We start from the raw sequence: 17,618 nt of genomic DNA, 5'->3' as shown, positions 1-17,618 counted from the left end.
AGTCGGGATTGATGGACAAGGGAACGCCATGAAACGGACGACCAAAAGTCCGCGTTTGTTTGGGCGTGGAGGAACGCGGAGGGCGACGAGAGAGAGAGAGAGATCGAGGTAGCGCCACAAGGAATCACATCTCCTCCTATGCCAAGATATCGAGATCATCTTCGCAGCTAAAAGCTGTTGCCTGAGAAAGTCGCATCCACTTTTCTCGCTCTCTCTCTCTCTCTGCGTGTGTGCCGTTCCCCCTTGCAGCAACGAAGCAACAGCAGCAGCAGGAGGAGGAGGAGGCGGAGGCGGAGGAGGAAAAGACTCGTCAACTTCCTTCCCCAAAGCTGTGACCTGACAACCAACCACAAACATGTCGTGATACGGAGAGCAAAGAGACAAGGGGGGGCAATAAAGAAGAAGGAATGCGTGGGAGCTCCCAATCCCCTGAGGAACACAGCCATGGTGACCGGGGACCATCTTCTTCTCCGCCTTGCTACACCAAAGCCGGGTGCATCCTTCAAGGCTAAACAGGGATTCCCAGTACAATTATACGTGAGCAAATGATGGCGCTTTGACAAAAGCCACGGCCACCTCTGCGATAAATCCTGCAAAAGGGAACAAAAAGAGGAGGTCTGCCATCAGAAAAAGCGATGAGGAGGGGGGTGAGCTGAGGAGGAGGGTACACACCTCCAACCTGGCCTCGAGCACACAGATTGGCTGCCTCATTAACTCTTTGAGCACTCCACCATCAGGAATGATGAGGGGCGTATCCTCTGGTCACTGCAGAACCAGCCCCAGGTGGTGGTCGATGCAGTCGCCATTGATTCATACTTGTCCACCTGCAGCCTTTTCTCAACCCATCACTTTTGCTTCTCTCCTTTCCCAACAGCACCACCCGCTGCTGCACCTCTCTCTCTCTCTCTCTCTCTCTCTGGCACTGAGCTCGACGAATTGGCATCTCCGCAGCGCACAGGCTACACCAAGAAACGTGTTCTTTTCTTCATTCATCTTCATCACATTCTTGATCTGAAACTACTGCTCCAACTTATCTTGCTTTCTTCTCACCTGACTAATTGTACTGATACAAACAAAACGGTTGCCATGAACCTTGTCTGGAAACATTTAAGCTATCATGGATTGGATCTCAAACATTTTTGGTAAACACTTCTCTTTCGATGATGTTATTATCCACATACGAGGTCCACAAATTGATCGCTACATTTCATATTTTGTTCTAGAGAAAGAAAAAGATTGTTGGATCGGCTGGAACAATTTTATAAGAATAAGAAGAGGTGAAAACGAACCTGTTCCTGAAGCCACACGATCGTCATCCAAGCTTAGCTACGGGCCACTTATCTCCAAAAAATGATGTGTAAAAACTATCAAAGCATCCCATGTTGACAACTTTATACCATTTGAACTTCGAAATTTGTGTCGCAATGTAGAGTAACAACTATAGCAGCATACTGCAACCAGATTCCATACATAAACCCAGATATCATGTTCCCTATACAACAACTGTGTTTCATGAAGCCACAAGCATTTTAGTCCCAGCACAAGCACAGATGGCAATAAACAAAAAAACTCAATGGCTTGTTTGCACTGGTAAATCTTGAGAGTGACCATTAATCGAGACAAATGGAAGCTTTCAGCCCCTTTAAGATGATACACTATCAAGGTGAAACAAAAAGATCTTATGGAGTAGCTATCACCTTTTAGAAATCTTAATCATTCAGTGTGTCTGCCAACAGGCCACCTTCAGAACAATCAATGACCAGATGCAGACTATGTGCGTCAGTAATAGCCGCGAGGTGCGTGGTTAACGCGACCAGGATACGCTCCGATACTAGGATAAGCATAACCACCCTGCCAGCAGCCAAGAGATCAGGTAATGTCCGACATAGTTAATCATGATAAAATGTCTACAAGATTGACAACTCAAATTTGCAAATAAATTGGAAAATATGGTAAATTCTCCCACCATAACACTGCCTGCATAAATCCACATTCAGAATTATTCAGTAATAGCATTGTTTTCATATAATTTTTTCAGGTAGTCATGTTAACCATAGTAAAAATGCTCTAAAAAGTTATTGAAAAACACTTGAATCGATCAACGGATGAAATAATTCTCCAAATAAATCTCTGTAACCAAACTAATTTTCTAGATATATGTATATATTGATAATTCACAGTATATGATATTTTTCCAATTATCTTTTCCTATTTTTCATATTAATGATTCTTTAGTTTTTTAGATTAGTTTCTGATTATAGAGCATGACATGACATAGTAGGGAGTAGGGACCCCACCACAGTGAATTTTTCGTAAGTAGGTCACAACATAACATTGAATCAGCAGATGATATGTATAACTTGAATAAAATATAATCATTATATATAATTTATAAGAAGTATGCTAACTATTCATCTGAGTTGCAAAAGTCACAAAACTACTTCAAACACGTATACAAAACATGCAGTAAATCAACACTCAAATTTGCATGCCAAATTTGTAGTTTTGAAACCTCATATAGAATAAAAAACATCTTGCATTAACATAAATGTGTCAATCATACAAGAGCAAATAATATGTTCTGAAGTACCCAGGATGTGTTGGTAGGTATTAGACAAGTGTCATGTCCAAAACAAAAATGACATGGATGTGACATCCAATTCAGCTTTCTGATGGATCAGTAAACTTGACGTACCAATAGCATCCAGCAAAAGAACAAAGGAAAAAAAAACTCAAGAAAAAACAAAGGTAGAACCAGCATAAAAAATGATAAATTATAATAGTAGAAGTCTAAGCATGATGTTGATGGCAGGATCTTCTTCCTTGCTGCTCACTTCATCACGATTTATGGCTCAAAGCATTGAAATATCAGCAATGGACCAGTTAAATTCTAATTACTCCCATAAATATCATATCCCTCAACTGATCCCAAATCACTTCTCTTGATATAAATGAACCAGGTTTATCTGAATAAAGATATTGATCTGTTTGGTTGATATTCCTCAGACCACTCAACAGCAGGGTATATTATTTAATATCGAGCAGTTCAATTGGTACAAGGAATTACCATCAGGTTTAGGTTGGTCCATGTACCAGTGGCACCCATGGATGGCACATCTGGTATCATCGGTATATTATTTTATGCCATGAACAACATTATCAAACAATGATTTTCTTATCAAACAGACCTTACCATTATCCATTCTTGTGTGACAATATCATTAAGGTAAAGCTAAATAGTTTTTCATAATGATAAATTAACTAAGACTTAATACCTGGTAACCAGTTGAGCTCGAATACACGGGGAAGGATGTTTGAGTTGCTGATAGTCCTGAAACAGAACAAAAAGGAAAACTTTTAGATGTAAAATGTAAATAAGCAGTAAATATGCTAAAGAGGAAATAAGAACCAAGGACATTTTAGAAGAATAGCCAACATTAAAACACTTGATTAATAGTCAATGAATTTATTAAAAAACGAGAAGTATTAGTTTTATTCGATTTAGAGCATGGATATAAGTTCACTGTATAATTTCACAGCCTTTGTCTCCCCAACTCAAAATGTTCTTCAGCGATTTGTTATGACTTGATAAAGTAATATCTTAATTAGGATTTTCAAAGAACAAAAATTGTCAGTTGCTATAGTCAAAGATAATCCCAGGCTAAATGTGTATCAATTGTTCAGATATAATCTAAACTTTGAGTGCATCAACTTGGATAGTCCATTATGCAGCTTTTTAGAACATTCTAAGAAGATTAAGTTACTTAACTAACATGTACATAGAAGCATTAACAATTTACAAAATTAATTTTATGCAAAAAAAATATTAGTTGGGAAAGAGTTTAGGTAACAACAAAGCCCAGGAACTCATCCACAAAAAGCCAATCAGAGGTAACTCTACTTGTGCTCCAAGTGCCTATTCAAGTACCATGAGGTCTACCATGCACACAGAATGTGGGTCTAAAATGCCACAGCAATGTCAGTAAATTTCTAGTGGAAGACATGATATGCAGCAATCTCATTCCATTACTGGCAGAGCCCATATCTTTGTTGATGTACACAGACAATCAAGGCTCAGTTTTTAAATTAGCTGCACATCCATCCTTTGACGCTACCATCCAGTAGGCATGATGTTTTTACACACCATATCAGAACAAGCGTCAAAGCCAGGTTTCAACAGTTACCTAAATCTCTAAGACATTTCCTTGTCATCAATCTTCGAATCCAAGAAAAAGATCAGTATCGTAAGAATTAGAATTGTAAATGCAACAGTTCAAAGTTCAAACAACAGAAAAAATTTCAAGCGTACATGATGTTCCCCAAGTAATTATAATTCCAGTTAGAAACTATATAAACTTGCCCATGGTCTGAAAAATTGCCCAATCCATATCTGGTTTAGGATTACCATGTTCTGATGCTGCAGCAGAAAAGAAATTGAAATCCTTGATCCTAGGTCCCATCCGACTTTATTTAAGCCAACATAGAAGAAAGAGAAATGGAGGAGAACAAAAAGGAGAAATATGTTGCTTGTTGGCAGAATGAGGAAAAAGAAGAGGAGAAAGAAAAAGGAGAGTAGGAGACTGAAGACTTGCAGTTGTAGCTAGGTTGCACCTTTGCAACCTGGGTAAGCAGGGTTTCCAACCATAATTGGAAACAGCCCCAAACTATTTAACTGACTGGATGAGAATCCTTCCAACCAGTTCATTTAGCTTGAAATCTGTAGTCTTCCAACAAGAAGATTGCAACCATTCAATGGCACCAATCTTTTCAAGCATGAATGGTTCAACAAAAGATTAACAATTAGAGATGTTCACCAGCTGAAAATAATCCAAACTGAGGAATAAACAAAGAAGAGCATTAAATAATAAATAGAATATACTGCACATAACACAAAATTACAAAAAATTATAGAATTAAGACAAATAAAGAAAAATTGTCATTAATATCATTATATAACAATGTTGTACAAAAATATCAAAATGAGTGAAAACTATTCATAACATCAAAATAGTAACTAGAAAATGTATATGGTTAGCTTTCAACTATAATTAATAATTAATAATGACAACAATGTTGATTTAAAATTATAAAAAATTCAATATATTGAATTTAAATATTATAATTAATAAAAATGGTAAATTTTCATAAAACATAAATATCTAACGCATAATTTTCAAATATTATATTAAAATAATAATATAATAAAAAACTATATAATCGTTAAACTTTTAAATGTTTATTTTAGTATTGGAATACAGAGTTATCAATATTGTTTCACCATTATTTTAATAGATATCACACCAACAATAGATAAAAACTCGCTATAAGAACATTATTAGAAGGATCAAATGTGGAGTATAGAAAATATTAATGTACCAATTTGACTTTACAAGCAGACAGATTGTTTTTGAACCTTGGTCACTTAGGTTAAGGAACAATTTTAGTTGAAGTGGCATCAATACTCGTCCTCTTAGAAAAGAACATAAATCATGTAAATGTAATTTACAAAATTTCATGATAAAGACTACTATCTCAGTGCACATTCTTGGGCAAATATCAAGTACTAAAACTTCATATAAATATGTATAAATAGGACAACAATCACATTAAGATGGGAAACAGAATTGCAACACAAGCAGTGTTGTTAATCTCATCTACTCAGTTGATCAAGTACACTACCAACAACAAGCCATAGTATCCAAACTAATTTTGGGATCGGCTACATCAATATTTTCCTATCATAAGCATGCAACATACATGGAGAGAAAAAAACTACAAATTAAAATCAAAAGCTGCATTAGCATAACACTAAGAAAAAGCAATGCTGCATGCCCAGCTGGTGATGGAAAACCACTAAATGAGTTAGGGGAGAACACTCTTTTGATTCAGAAGCACATCCATATTTGAAGCATTAAAAGAGCTAGCCATAAACTATATTTACAACACATTCTTGTAAGTAATTACCTCCGGTGAATTCAGAACCTCTATTTGGTTGGACATCATAAGGAGCAACTCTGAAACACAAAATAAATAAGACACATTGAGGAACAACATATTTTGGAAGGTTTACAAGACATACGGATACCAAGAAGAAACCTTTGCTCATATCCATAAGGGTATTGGCGACGTTGTGAAGCAGGAAGATATCCAGCATGAGGCTCCTGAAAATTAACACAAGCTACACATTAAAGACATCTTTGAAATTGAAACTCAGAGTGACCAGATGGAGGAATATGACAGAAGTACTTACTAGATCAGGATGGTGAATTTTAGATCCAGAAGCTCCAGCATAAGCATAACCCTGGTAGTTAGTTGCTGGCAGTGCATATCTTGGGGTATGACTAACAGTCTGCAATACGTAACTGTCTCTCGGATTTTCTGAATAAGCATCCATTTGGTGATCAAAGACAGTGGAAGGTCTACCACGCGAATTACCTATATGTTCAGAAAAATAAATATAGGATTAGTATCAAAAATAGAAAATTATGAAATGTACAAATTACTATATATTATGCTTTCACATACCATAGTAATAATCTCTGCGAGCTTTTTTTGATGATCGTTCATTAATGACAATTCCCCTGTCTCCACCACGTTTTTGTGCTTTGTCAGATTTTTCTGATTTATGGTACTTCTTACGCATATCACATTTACCTCGAGACTTACTACTTGATTCATCTTTTTTCAGTTTGCTTTTGGCATTTCCCTGGACAAAAACCTCTTTTGATTTGTCTCTTTTCTTCTTTTTGGACTGGGCAACTTGTTTTGTAACTTCTCCATCCTTGCTAATTTTGAATCCACCTCGAGCACCTCGCTTGGCAAGCCGTCCTTTGCTAGGAGGCCTTGCAAGGTTTACTTTAATCTGAACTTGAAAGATAATTAGGGAACTTAATTTACAGTTTACTGATACAAACATCAGACAATTCAGATGTATGCAATACCTTGACCTCTCCTTCCCCATTCTGGGCACTATTTACCCCCTCCATGCAAGCCACAGCACTCTCTCGAGATGTAAATTCAACAAAAGCAAAATTTTTCTTTTTAGTTGTGGATTTCTTAAATAGTTGTACTTTCTCTACTTCACCATACTGTTGGCAAATTTCTTTGATTTTCTTACCATCCCAAAAATCAGGAATACTCTCAATATAAACAGTTTTGACCTGCAGACAGGCATCCATTATTAGTTGAGCAAAAAAGTGCCAATCTAAACTGGTAAACAGACTAAAAGTTAATCCACTTCTTAAGTAAGCAAATTAAGAGAAGACAGTAGAGAGCAACTGAAAAAAATGCTGCACATGGCAAAAGATCCATCACTAAGAAATATTGAATAAACAGGACAGTATAAGAGAAAGATGACCAAAAATGCAAAGCAACAGAGAGAAGCAATATGGAAATTCAAAGTGAAAATCTAATTTAATACAGAACAGAAATAATGAATGAAAGCGACGACAATATGTAGGTTTAGACACCGTCATAATCAGGTCCCCTCATCATTTGAACTGATTTTTCCCAGCCTAAAGAAGTCTAAAAAGATGTTAGCCGACAAGTTTCAAGATTGTCATGTTGGGAAAGATGTGCCAAACTAACTTGATGACTTTGAGTTGGGTGGGATTAAGGATAGGATTCTGTTAGATATTGACCAAGTAATAAGCTACAAAAAACACATGGTCAAGCTTTGTCCAACTAGCAACGAATGAGATTGAATTAGACAAGATTCATACAGCGAAAAGAAAGATAAGGAAACTTAAAAAAAGGAATAAAGAAAATGAGGTAACAAGAAGTATATTAAACCTGTAATGTTACTTCTTCACTTGGATGCATTGAGTTTTCTGCAAAAGAAACTTTAGCACTTCTATCACGACCAAATAAAGCATCTGGTTTCCTTAAGCGTTGAAATGCTGCCATCGCATCTGAATGCGAGTTAAACTCTAGAAAAGCAAAACCTTTGGTCTTGCCTTCATTTTTAGGATCATCTGGCAAGATTATGTCCTCAAGTTGTTCAATTCCATACCCTTTAAGTGTCTCGATCACCTATAACCATCCAAAATGCTAGTTAGAACATCCTAAGACAGTAAGCAGGAAGAACCAAATAAAACAAAAGCATGCAAAGATAATGGCCAAGAAAGCTTGTGGGCATATGCAGAAAAAATGGCGATGAGGTAAACATAAGAATGAGTAATCGCATACTTGTTCTTTTGTCCAAGTCTTGCATATATTTCCAAGGTAAAGGGTGTCATTATCCTGACTAGCAGATATTCCTACTTGTTTGCCTCTCACCTGGACAAAGTAAAATATAAAACAAAGTTACACAACTTGTTTGACTTCTTTAAAAAAAGAATAAAACTAAGGAGGCATTAAAGGTCTAAAGCAAAACCTCTGTCCCATCCTTTAGCTCAGTAAGAGCCTTCTTTGCATGATCGATATTAGCATAATGAATGAAAGCATATCCCTTACTCTTCTGTGTTACTGGATTTCTAACTATCCTCACAGATTTAATCTCCCCAAACACACCAAAGACTTCAATTAGATCTTTCTCAACAGCACTTTTATCCAACCCTCCAACGAATACTCCAAATTTCTTGTGCTTTTTTCTCACTTCCATTTGGGCTTGCATATACAGAGCAGCAGCATCTTCATCATTCTCTTCATTATCTGCATTATCATCAGTTCTATTTCCATCACCATCATTTGATTCCTCTACACCTTCATCATCATTTCCATCGCTGACTTCAGCTTCATTCTTGACTTCTTGTTCTGTACCTGATAAAATGAATTTAATTGTATTTTAAGTAACATCTAGACCTACAGCATCAGAAAACAGAATATTTTTTTTGTACATTTTTTAGCTGTATCAGTTTTGAAGAGGAACACAAATGTGTATAAGGGAAGAACATGCTAATCCAACATCAGTCCATGTAAACAATATTTTTTCAAGAAAATGTTCACATAAAATGTCATAATATGTCTCTTAAATATCTATTTATTAATACAAATCAAGAGATCACAAGATAATTCAAATAGGAAATTTATTCTACAAAGTTTGTCACTTCCATGACTGTATGACACACAACACTGATGTTACTTAATCTCTCTTACACTACATATTTCTGTTAAATTATTTGCATACAAGAGAAAGAGAAGAATTCATCAAAAACAGCTATAGAAATGTAATGTTGAAAATGTCAAATGATAGCTGCACATTCCTCTTAGTGACTCCACAATGAATCAGACCGCAAAATCCATTCCCATTGATAATTTATAATTAAAGTGGAAGCACATTCTGTCCAATCAAATTGATCACTCCCAATAAGCATCATTCTGCACATTCTGTACTCAGTGATTCCTTTTCCACTATCCTTTACTATAACCAAAGAATGAAGACCCAGAGATATGGAGCATATCCACTTCCACTTCCTCATTCCAACTAAATTGGCCATCAAAAGTGCCTAACTTTACAACTCTACCAATGTCCGACAATAATGACCTAGTCAGATGCCTCTGTGAAAAAAAAAATTCCATTGGTCCTCTCCATCAACTAGGCCAAAAGTCTGGTTAGAAGGAAGCCATCATCAAGCTAAATCTATTACTTAAAATGCAAAACACCACCAACCAATGACACACCTCATTTTGAATGTCCAACCATATCCATCTCATGACTGGTATTTTGTTTGTGCTTCTCTGGAGACATCTTTAATGTTAACTTTTGAGAGTTTTTAAATAATCCAAACAATTAGAAGGCTGATATCATTGATTCACATAAGATTAATGGGTTCTGTCACTACTTTTTTAGGTTTTTCTATATCCCTAAGAATTTGTCTATTACTTTTCATGGTTATGATCCTCTCAATGATACTTTAACTTACTAATTAAGCATAACCAGGCCTAACTGGTAAAATTCAGGATTCGTCATCATCCTCCCATCAGTGTTGGGACTAACCTTTTACGAAAACTATTGAACCGAGGCCCAAGCTAAAGGTTCGTAGAACAAAAGAGCAACCTAATGGTCAGAAACAGTTCATGCTGCAACGGTAGACTGGGCAAATGGATACAGTTTGTGTTGAAACTGTGGATGTGGCAAAAATGGTTGATCATAAGGGTGAAAAAGTGGTGGGTGATTTTAGAGATGAAATAAAAAAATGCCTTTAATGGAAGCAAGACAGAATAACTAGTAGGTATGTGAAGCACAGCAGTATTCAGTGTCAGTGGATATTTTCTCATCAATTAGGAAAGTGGGATCTGATAATCCTTCCAATTATGTGATTTTATTTTCTCTCAAAGCTACAGGCCAGCACACTGAGAAATTATAGAATTTTACAAGAGAGACAAGATAATTCCTAAACAATATTGAGTTCTTCTACATGGCACCAAAATGCAAGATAACATATTTCCCCTCTCTGTGTGAGAAGCAAATCGATGCTGAAACATATTTGCCTAGTTCATTCAAATTTATGATCGAAAATTACATAAACATTTTCATACTATGAAGAGTCAGATGCCAATGGTTCAATCAGAACGAAACTGCATAATACATACCTTCATCAACATCAGTCTCATTTGCAGAATCATCTGCATCCTTTGGAGCTTCCACGCTTTCTGAAGGAAGAACAGTTGAATCACCACCTTTCTCCGAAGCTGTCTCACCGCCACCATTAACTTCAGCGGCAAATTCTTCTCCAATCTTCTCGACGATCGCTGCTCCCTCAGCCTTCTCCTCAGATTTCATTTCCTGCATCACCATAGCCTCATCCTCAACTTCCCGCATCGCGATAGCATCTCCAGTAGACACTTCCTGAGTCGTAATAGCCTCTCCAATCTTCTCGACGATCACAGCTCCTTCAACCTTCTCCTCAGATTCCGTTTCCCGCATTGCCATAGCCTCAACCTCTACTTCCTCAGTCTTAACCTCTACGAGCACTTCTCCCCTGTTCTCCAATGCCAGAGCATTCCCCTCCTCCGGCGCCTCCACCGCATGCGGGGCGGCGAGAACCTCCTCTTCCGCCGGCTCCTCCTTCACGGCGGCCACCTCGGAGGGCGACTCTTCGACGGCAGGGGGAAGGGTCGTCGCCGACTGCGGCGAGGGTTTCTTCGCCCTCGACGGCATCTTCCTAGTGGCGCTTTTCCTCGCCGACCGCGGAGGCATCTCCCCCACGCTTTACTGCGATCGTGAGGGGCAGAGGCGGAGTGGAGTGGCTAGGGTTCGAAGGACGAAGAGGGAGAGAGAGACGATAGGGATGAAGACGAAGGGAAGGGCTTGCGATCGAAAGAGCGGACGAAGGCTCGAGGGTTACCCCTAGATCGCCCCATTCGGATGCGGATCCGGAAACGCGAACCGGGTTCACCCTTTGCTTGGATCCGCCACGTTGCTCGCCCAATTACTAAATTCATTGTAAATTTATATTAATTAATGATTAATGAAATGAACATCAAAATTGATTGTTTAGCTATTTAATCAAAATGATTAAACTATTGGACTTTTGGATCAAATTGGTCGAATCCGATCCAATCAGGTCCGGTTTGGGTCGAGATCAGTTGGGGATGAAGCGATCCCTCTTCTCGTTTTCCTGTGAATTATAAGATTTGACTGAGGCAAGCGTACGAAATGGATATCATGGTTGATGGTCGCGGTAAAACCCGAGAAGTGGAAGGAAAGAGAGGAGGGGGAAAAGAGGAGAGAAAGGGATATTTTTGACCCGTTCTCTTTTTTTAGAGGGGCGGACGGGGGGCGATGAGATCGGGGGCGGTGGTCATGGCGTGGAACGTGTTCAGGTTCTGCACCGCGCTGCGGGGCCTCGGCTCCCTTATGATCCTCATCGTCGTCGGCATCGTTGGTGTCAGCTACTACGCCGTCGTCGTCGCCATTTACGGCCCCGCCCTCCTCACCGCCGGCTGGCTCGATTCGCTCCTGGCCGTCGGTGTCTTGGTCTCCTTCCATCTCCTGGTACTCGATTCACCTCCCCGATCCGCCTTTCCCGCTTCGATTTGCGGTCTTCAGCTGTGTAAATCGTCGCTAATCCCTCCTTATCTGTGCCTGGTTCTCTCCGATGTTTGAAAATTTAGATTTTTCAGTTGCCCCCGCTCTTAAATTTTGTTGATCTTGATGTTCCAGCGTTATCTATGCAGTCGTCCTTTTATGTTAAGCAAGATTGTGTTTGACATCATTTGATACTTCAACTTCCGATTTGGCGATCAAGAAAAGATTTGTTAGTCTTCCGGGAAAGTCAATCAACCATCCATGATAAGAAAATAAAGTTTTTGGTACAGATTGCAAACTTAGGCCTTCAAATTATTGTACTCCAATTCAAGAAAATGAGCTGATTTTATAGATGGTACATTATATTTTAAATCCAAGAATCTTGTACTGGATTTTCTTCCTAATTATGAGAAAAAAAGTTACTGATGCAGAATGGAGGTTGAAGGGGAAACAAAATGAGTTTGTATGCTTATATTGTATTATATCTACCTAATTAATGTATTTGGTTACACAGCTAGGATTGCTTCTATGGGCCTATTTCTCTGTTGTCATCACGGACCCTGGCAGTGTTCCACCACATTGGAAGCCTGTCATTGATGAGGAGGAAGGAGAAACTGCTCCATTAGCCAACTCGGAGTTCACTAGTCATATTCTGAATTTGCAACAACCAGGACCCGTTGCGGACACAGGTAGCCCAAGGATAAGATACTGCAGGAAGTGCAACCAGTTGAAGCCACCTCGTTGCCATCATTGTTCTGTTTGTAAGTCCATGCATCTTAAATTATATATAGTTGAAAGATTATGTTAAAATTTGTCCATGATACACTCTCTTCTATTGGCCTCTTTTGTTTGATCTGTAATCCTTATTTAGGTGGGAGATGTGTACTAAAGATGGATCACCACTGTGTGTGGGTTGTAAATTGCGTGGGAGCTTTAAATTATAAGTTCTTTCTTCTTTTTCTGGTAAGAAGCTTAGTTCCAATTTCCTACAGCATTATGGTGATATGCTTCTGTCATTACTGCTGGTAGACTGGCAATTTTACGAAAAGCTGCCTCTTCTGATTTTCTTGGATTTTTTTTTATTCTATTCTATCAAGTTGCAATGTCCAAATGCAAATTAAATAGTTCAGTTACTGCCTATATATTTATGGAAGAAGCTAACCTGCATATATTTGCTCCATAACTGGTTTTTCAGAATTGCCTGTCATTGCAATAGGATATTAATTTATTTCTTTGAATTTGATTTTTGAGTTTATTTTGAGCATACAAAAAATAGTTATCTTGATGACCTTGATCAATTTGTTAACTTGCTTTTAGTTCTTTGTTACTTTTTTCCATTTGAGTAGCAAAGAGGAATCACAACAGCTTCTTGTTTGATCCAGAATTACAACAGCAGATTACAAGCAATAAAGAGAAATTAGTTGCAGCAAGATCAACCATGTGCTATTCTGATTCAGTTATCATCGGTTGATCCTGTGAACTATGATGGTTGGGATCTAAGGAGCTGCTGCATGTGAGATCGGCTGAGTCTGATCAATCTTTGGTTAATCATAATGCAGTCTGGTTAAATATAATTGATCCATAAAATGATGGATTTTTTTTTCTTGACCAAAACTAATTTACATAGAGCATGATTAATTGCTCTGACCTCAGCTTGCAAACCATGACCAAGTCTTCGTATAGGCTATTTAAAAAAGCAATGTCCAATTCAGTTGGTCTTAATAGAAATAAGGGGAAAACTTTTATGCAGTATAAATAATTAGTATTCATTTGGGTTGAAATGGTTGGTTCATGAAGGTAAATAAAGTTTCCTTTTCGTCATGCCAAAGTAGGTAAAAAAGGAGAAATCCATTTCCTTTCTTTCCTTAATTTTATAATTCAAGGTGCTAGATGACTATTTAGATTGATTCCAAATGGAGAAACCAATCAAGACAGTATTTGTAGAATCCTTGTTTGTAGGATGCTAAAATCTTAAAATATCCCAATGTCAAGGGTGGAAACATATGTGCAGTTTCTCTCGTTTTCTTTTTCCCAGTTTTGCAGCCTACCCCAATAAGCATAGACTTATTTAGGGTGCCCTTTTGAGTGTTTGGGCCTTTCCCCGTAGAAAGTGGTAACAGGAATAGGTCAGAATTGTGGCTGGAGCTTCACCTTTGTGAAGCAGGTTCTCAAGATGTCTCAGTTTAGTATATTGTGAATCATAAAACTGTATTTAACTGTTCAGGCAGAACCTGATGTCATATACCTTGATACTTGGCATTATTGGTTCTATCATTGAATATTTGTGACATTTTAATTAACTATTCGATGATATTTGTCAAATTTAACTATCTTCATTTTGATTATATTGTACAAATGCAAGTAATTTATTCAAAGTTTTAATTTAAATTTTCAGCTGTACCGTTGTTTTGTCTGTTTTGTTGCATTGTAGCCATTGATCCTTGATACCGATCTTTTCTTTCTTATGGGTGCAGTTTTACACATTTCTTGAGACGACTCTTGTTACTGTTTCACTATTTCCCCATTTTATTGCTTTCTTTAAAGATGTGGAGATCCCTGGAACACCAGGAACACTTGCAGCTACGTTTATTACATTTGGTATGTATTCTTTCCTTTTTACTTAAACAGTAGCTTATGTTTTCAGACAACTTTGTTTTGGGTATTTGACAGTTATTCTTATTTTCTAGTGTTGAATCTGGCTTTTGCATTAAGTGTTCTTGGGTTTCTTGTCATGCACATATCTTTAGTGATGAAGAATACTACAACCATTGAGGTTAGTTTTCTTTTGTTTTGCTATAATATTGTCTCACCTGATATGAATAAATATGAAGGCAAACATTTCCAATAATTAGGCATATGAGAAGAAAACAACTCCAAAATGGAAGTACGATCTCGGTCGAAAGAAGAACTTTGAACAGGTTAGTTCATCTTTTCAGTGCCTCACCAGGTCTGCTATAATGCTTGAGCAATCTATTCTTTGTGTCATTCCATTATTGGTCGACTTTGTTGACTAAGTTCAGATAGATCAGAGAGGTTTTGAAATTAGAATCGTTGAGTCTTTGGCCTTTGTTAGCAATTATGCATGGAAGTATTGATGACGGTTGATTGGCTGGTAGATTCTGGTCTTATGCATACCTAATTGAAATCAACTGGTAGTTTATAAGCTCCCCCTAGAGTATAGAGGGGTTTTCCATTCGAGGACTATGGTCGAACTAAGGAAGAGTAGATTGGAAGATGATGGTCTAAGAAGCACGGACAAAGACATGGGACACATACACGATAGGGACATGACGAAATGCCATTTTTAAAAAATTAAGACATAGACACGAAGAGAACATGTGTATTTTTAACATATATATACATATATATTATTCCATTAACATTAGTCTTATGGTCAATTAAATTTTATAAACTAAATAAATACAATTAATATGATATTCTCTTTTTGTGTTATGAAGCTTTGTAAAATAATTAAATTCATAAAAATACATTGCTTTAAAAGCAATAAGAGATTTATCTAAAAAGAAACACTAAAATAGAAGGCAGAAGCTAACGAGATACAGAAATGAAGTTGGTTTCTGACTTCGTTCCATTGATCAATTCCAAAATGAAGTAATAGAAAGCAGAAGCTAACCGGTGTCCGAATTAATACCGAAGTGGTAGGGGCCCTTCAAGCTTCTCCTCCCCTCCTCTACTACTGGCGTGTCACCCTCCACTTGACCTCCCCTTCAACGAGGGCGATTGGATTCCCATGAGGAGATTGGATTTGACACAACGAGATAGGATTCCCACAATGTTGGTTTAAGGATGGGACGATGGCTTCATCAGTGAGGTCACTGAGGGCGCGTGATGGGTCAAGGTTGGCTCGGCTGCTTGGGGCAAATGTACACCCAACGTTGGTGGTGCAGCTAACCAGTGTTAGAAGCCAAAAGCGAGCAAGGGTGGTGGCTTCATCGGTGAGGTCGCCAAGGGCGCATGACAAGTCTTGGACGCAAGTGGGCTCGGGGAAGATGTATAGCCAACGTCGTCGACGCAACTAATCAGTGTCGTAAGCGTAAGGGAGGGGGGCCCTTCGAATGTCGACGTGTCGCTCTCCACTCGGCCTCCCCTTCAACAAGGGCGATTGGATTATTGCGACAAGATTAATTCCCGTGATGTAGGTTTGGGGGTGGGATGTTGCTTCTCTAGTGAGGTCGCCAAGGGTGCATGGGTTGTGGGCTTCGAGCATAGGGCCACACAAAATTTCATATAAGATTTTCATGTTCGCAACGATTCTAATAAGAAATCCTGAAGAATTATGAGATTCACCCGAGCTCCATGCAACGAAGCTTGTGGGAGCATGCGGGAGCAGTGCCATGTCCAAAAAAGAAAACGAAAAATAAATAAAAAAGACGAGTAGACACATGTCTGACACGTGTCAATGACATATTAGTGTCCGACATGGGTACGCCCACGAAATGCACGTGTTCATGCTTCATAGATGATGGTACAACCACTAGACAAGATGCCTTAACAGTAGAGTTGCAACCATGCGTATATCTCAGGAGTAATCTTTAGGCAAACAAGTACTGACTTGAAAAAGATTACGAGGTGAGGTTTGTACTCATGCCAGAGCAAGAACCATCTACCTGAATTAAAATACTGAATGATCCATTCAAACCTATCTATCTCAGCTTGTGAACTCAACTGCTTGATAGGTAGGGAAAATTGGATCCAAACAAAAATTTGGTCAGACCCATGGTTGAGTAAATTTGGCATGTTTGTAAATCCATGGGTTCATCATCTCTTGATCATATTATTTGTTCAGTATTCTTGTTGTGAAAAATGTAATAGTATGGTTAATTTGTTTGTGGAACAGGTGTTTGGAACGGATAAGAAATACTGGTTCATCCCTGCATATTCCGAGGAGGATTTGAGAAGAATGCCAGCCCTGCAAGGACTCAAGTATCCCACAAAGCCGAATCTGGATGTACAGTAGCTCTAAAGGTTGATGTGGAAATGGAAATCTCCTCTTCCTCTTCTGCAACAGACGTAGGCCCGAGAAATAGCTTTGTACATGCAGACCACTGATCTTTCGCGGCTGTTCAGCAAGCACATCTCCTATCACAATCTCTTCCAAAATTTAACATAAAATGTGTAAGCAAGATAGTTGAGAAATAAAAATAAAAAAAACAATGTGTTACTCCAAATTTGTCGAAGTTTGATGGCATTCCGACAAGATGTTCACGGTATATATACTCTGTTCATACAGCTGTTGTAAAGAGCAGGGTTTATACAATGCTCGGTGTGTGTATGGTATTGTTCCCATAACAGGAGTCGATGATCTGACAATATTTTCATGTGATGATACCATGACAAACGAAAAAGCACCAACAGGCGGTGGATAAATTAGAAAATGATTAAGTATCTGAGAAATCATGCTCTCTGCTTGATATTGATAACCAAAACGCACGTGAGGGAATAGGCTTATTCTGCCAAGGATGCTGGGAGAGAAATGGCTTCATCTGCATTGCTGTGTCAAAGAAAGGGAACTCTTCATGGAAGATGATTGCATGAGCTCAATAGCTTCTCCAACCAATGAAGGAAGATAACAAATTGTGTATTTTTTTTACATGAACTTACCGCAGTTTAGATTTTTCATCCAGTG

At 38.2% G+C, this 17,618-nt stretch overlaps 2 protein-coding genes across 2 annotated transcripts; one reads left to right on the top strand and one right to left on the bottom strand.

The window, feature by feature from the left end:
- Nucleotides 1-1,449: 1,449 nt before the first annotated feature.
- On the bottom strand, nt 1,450-11,253 carry LOC103975735 (uncharacterized). Its single transcript, XM_009390795.3, has 11 exons — nt 10,534-11,253; nt 8,375-8,760; nt 8,188-8,277; nt 7,792-8,031; nt 6,942-7,160; nt 6,526-6,862; nt 6,251-6,435; nt 6,097-6,161; nt 5,965-6,014; nt 3,276-3,331; nt 1,450-1,851 (listed from the first exon to the last, which is right to left on the bottom strand). Exons 1-11 carry the CDS (start codon nt 11,138-11,140, stop codon nt 1,780-1,782), a joined length of 2,307 nt encoding a protein of 768 aa, XP_009389070.2. The 5' UTR covers nt 11,141-11,253; the 3' UTR covers nt 1,450-1,779.
- A 384-nt stretch (nt 11,254-11,637) lies between these two features.
- On the top strand, nt 11,638-17,160 carry LOC135630672 (probable protein S-acyltransferase 14). The gene is made up of 7 exons (XM_065137785.1): nt 11,638-11,938; nt 12,486-12,732; nt 12,843-12,934; nt 14,446-14,569; nt 14,659-14,744; nt 14,824-14,889; nt 16,830-17,160. Exons 1-7 carry the CDS (start codon nt 11,726-11,728, stop codon nt 16,947-16,949), a joined length of 948 nt encoding a protein of 315 aa, XP_064993857.1. The 5' UTR covers nt 11,638-11,725; the 3' UTR covers nt 16,950-17,160.
- The last annotated feature ends 458 nt before the right edge of the window (nt 17,161-17,618 follow it).

This window comes from Musa acuminata, chromosome BXJ3-2, assembly GCF_036884655.1.
Source record: "Musa acuminata AAA Group cultivar baxijiao chromosome BXJ3-2, Cavendish_Baxijiao_AAA, whole genome shotgun sequence".
NCBI lineage: Eukaryota > Viridiplantae > Streptophyta > Magnoliopsida > Zingiberales > Musaceae > Musa > Musa acuminata.
The sequence above is the reverse complement of the archived record's forward strand: the minus strand, read 5'-3'. Positions and strand labels throughout refer to the sequence as shown.

Coding starts and splice junctions, on each gene's coding strand:
- LOC103975735 (XM_009390795.3), bottom strand. CDS start 11,140: ATGCCTCCGCGGTCGGCGAGGAAAAGCGCCACTAGGAAGATGCCGTCG. Junction 8,761..10,533: donor TGAGACTGATGTTGATGAAG/GTATGTATTATG, acceptor TCATTTTATCAG/GTACAGAACAAGAAGTCAAG. Junction 3,332..5,964: donor AGGTTCTGAATTCACCGGAG/GTAATTACTTAC, acceptor GTTCTGTTTCAG/GACTATCAGCAACTCAAACA.
- LOC135630672 (XM_065137785.1), top strand. CDS start 11,726: ATGAGATCGGGGGCGGTGGTCATGGCGTGGAACGTGTTCAGGTTCTGC. Junction 14,570..14,658: donor AGCTACGTTTATTACATTTG/GTATGTATTCTT, acceptor CTTATTTTCTAG/TGTTGAATCTGGCTTTTGCA. Junction 14,890..16,829: donor GAAAGAAGAACTTTGAACAG/GTTAGTTCATCT, acceptor TTTGTGGAACAG/GTGTTTGGAACGGATAAGAA.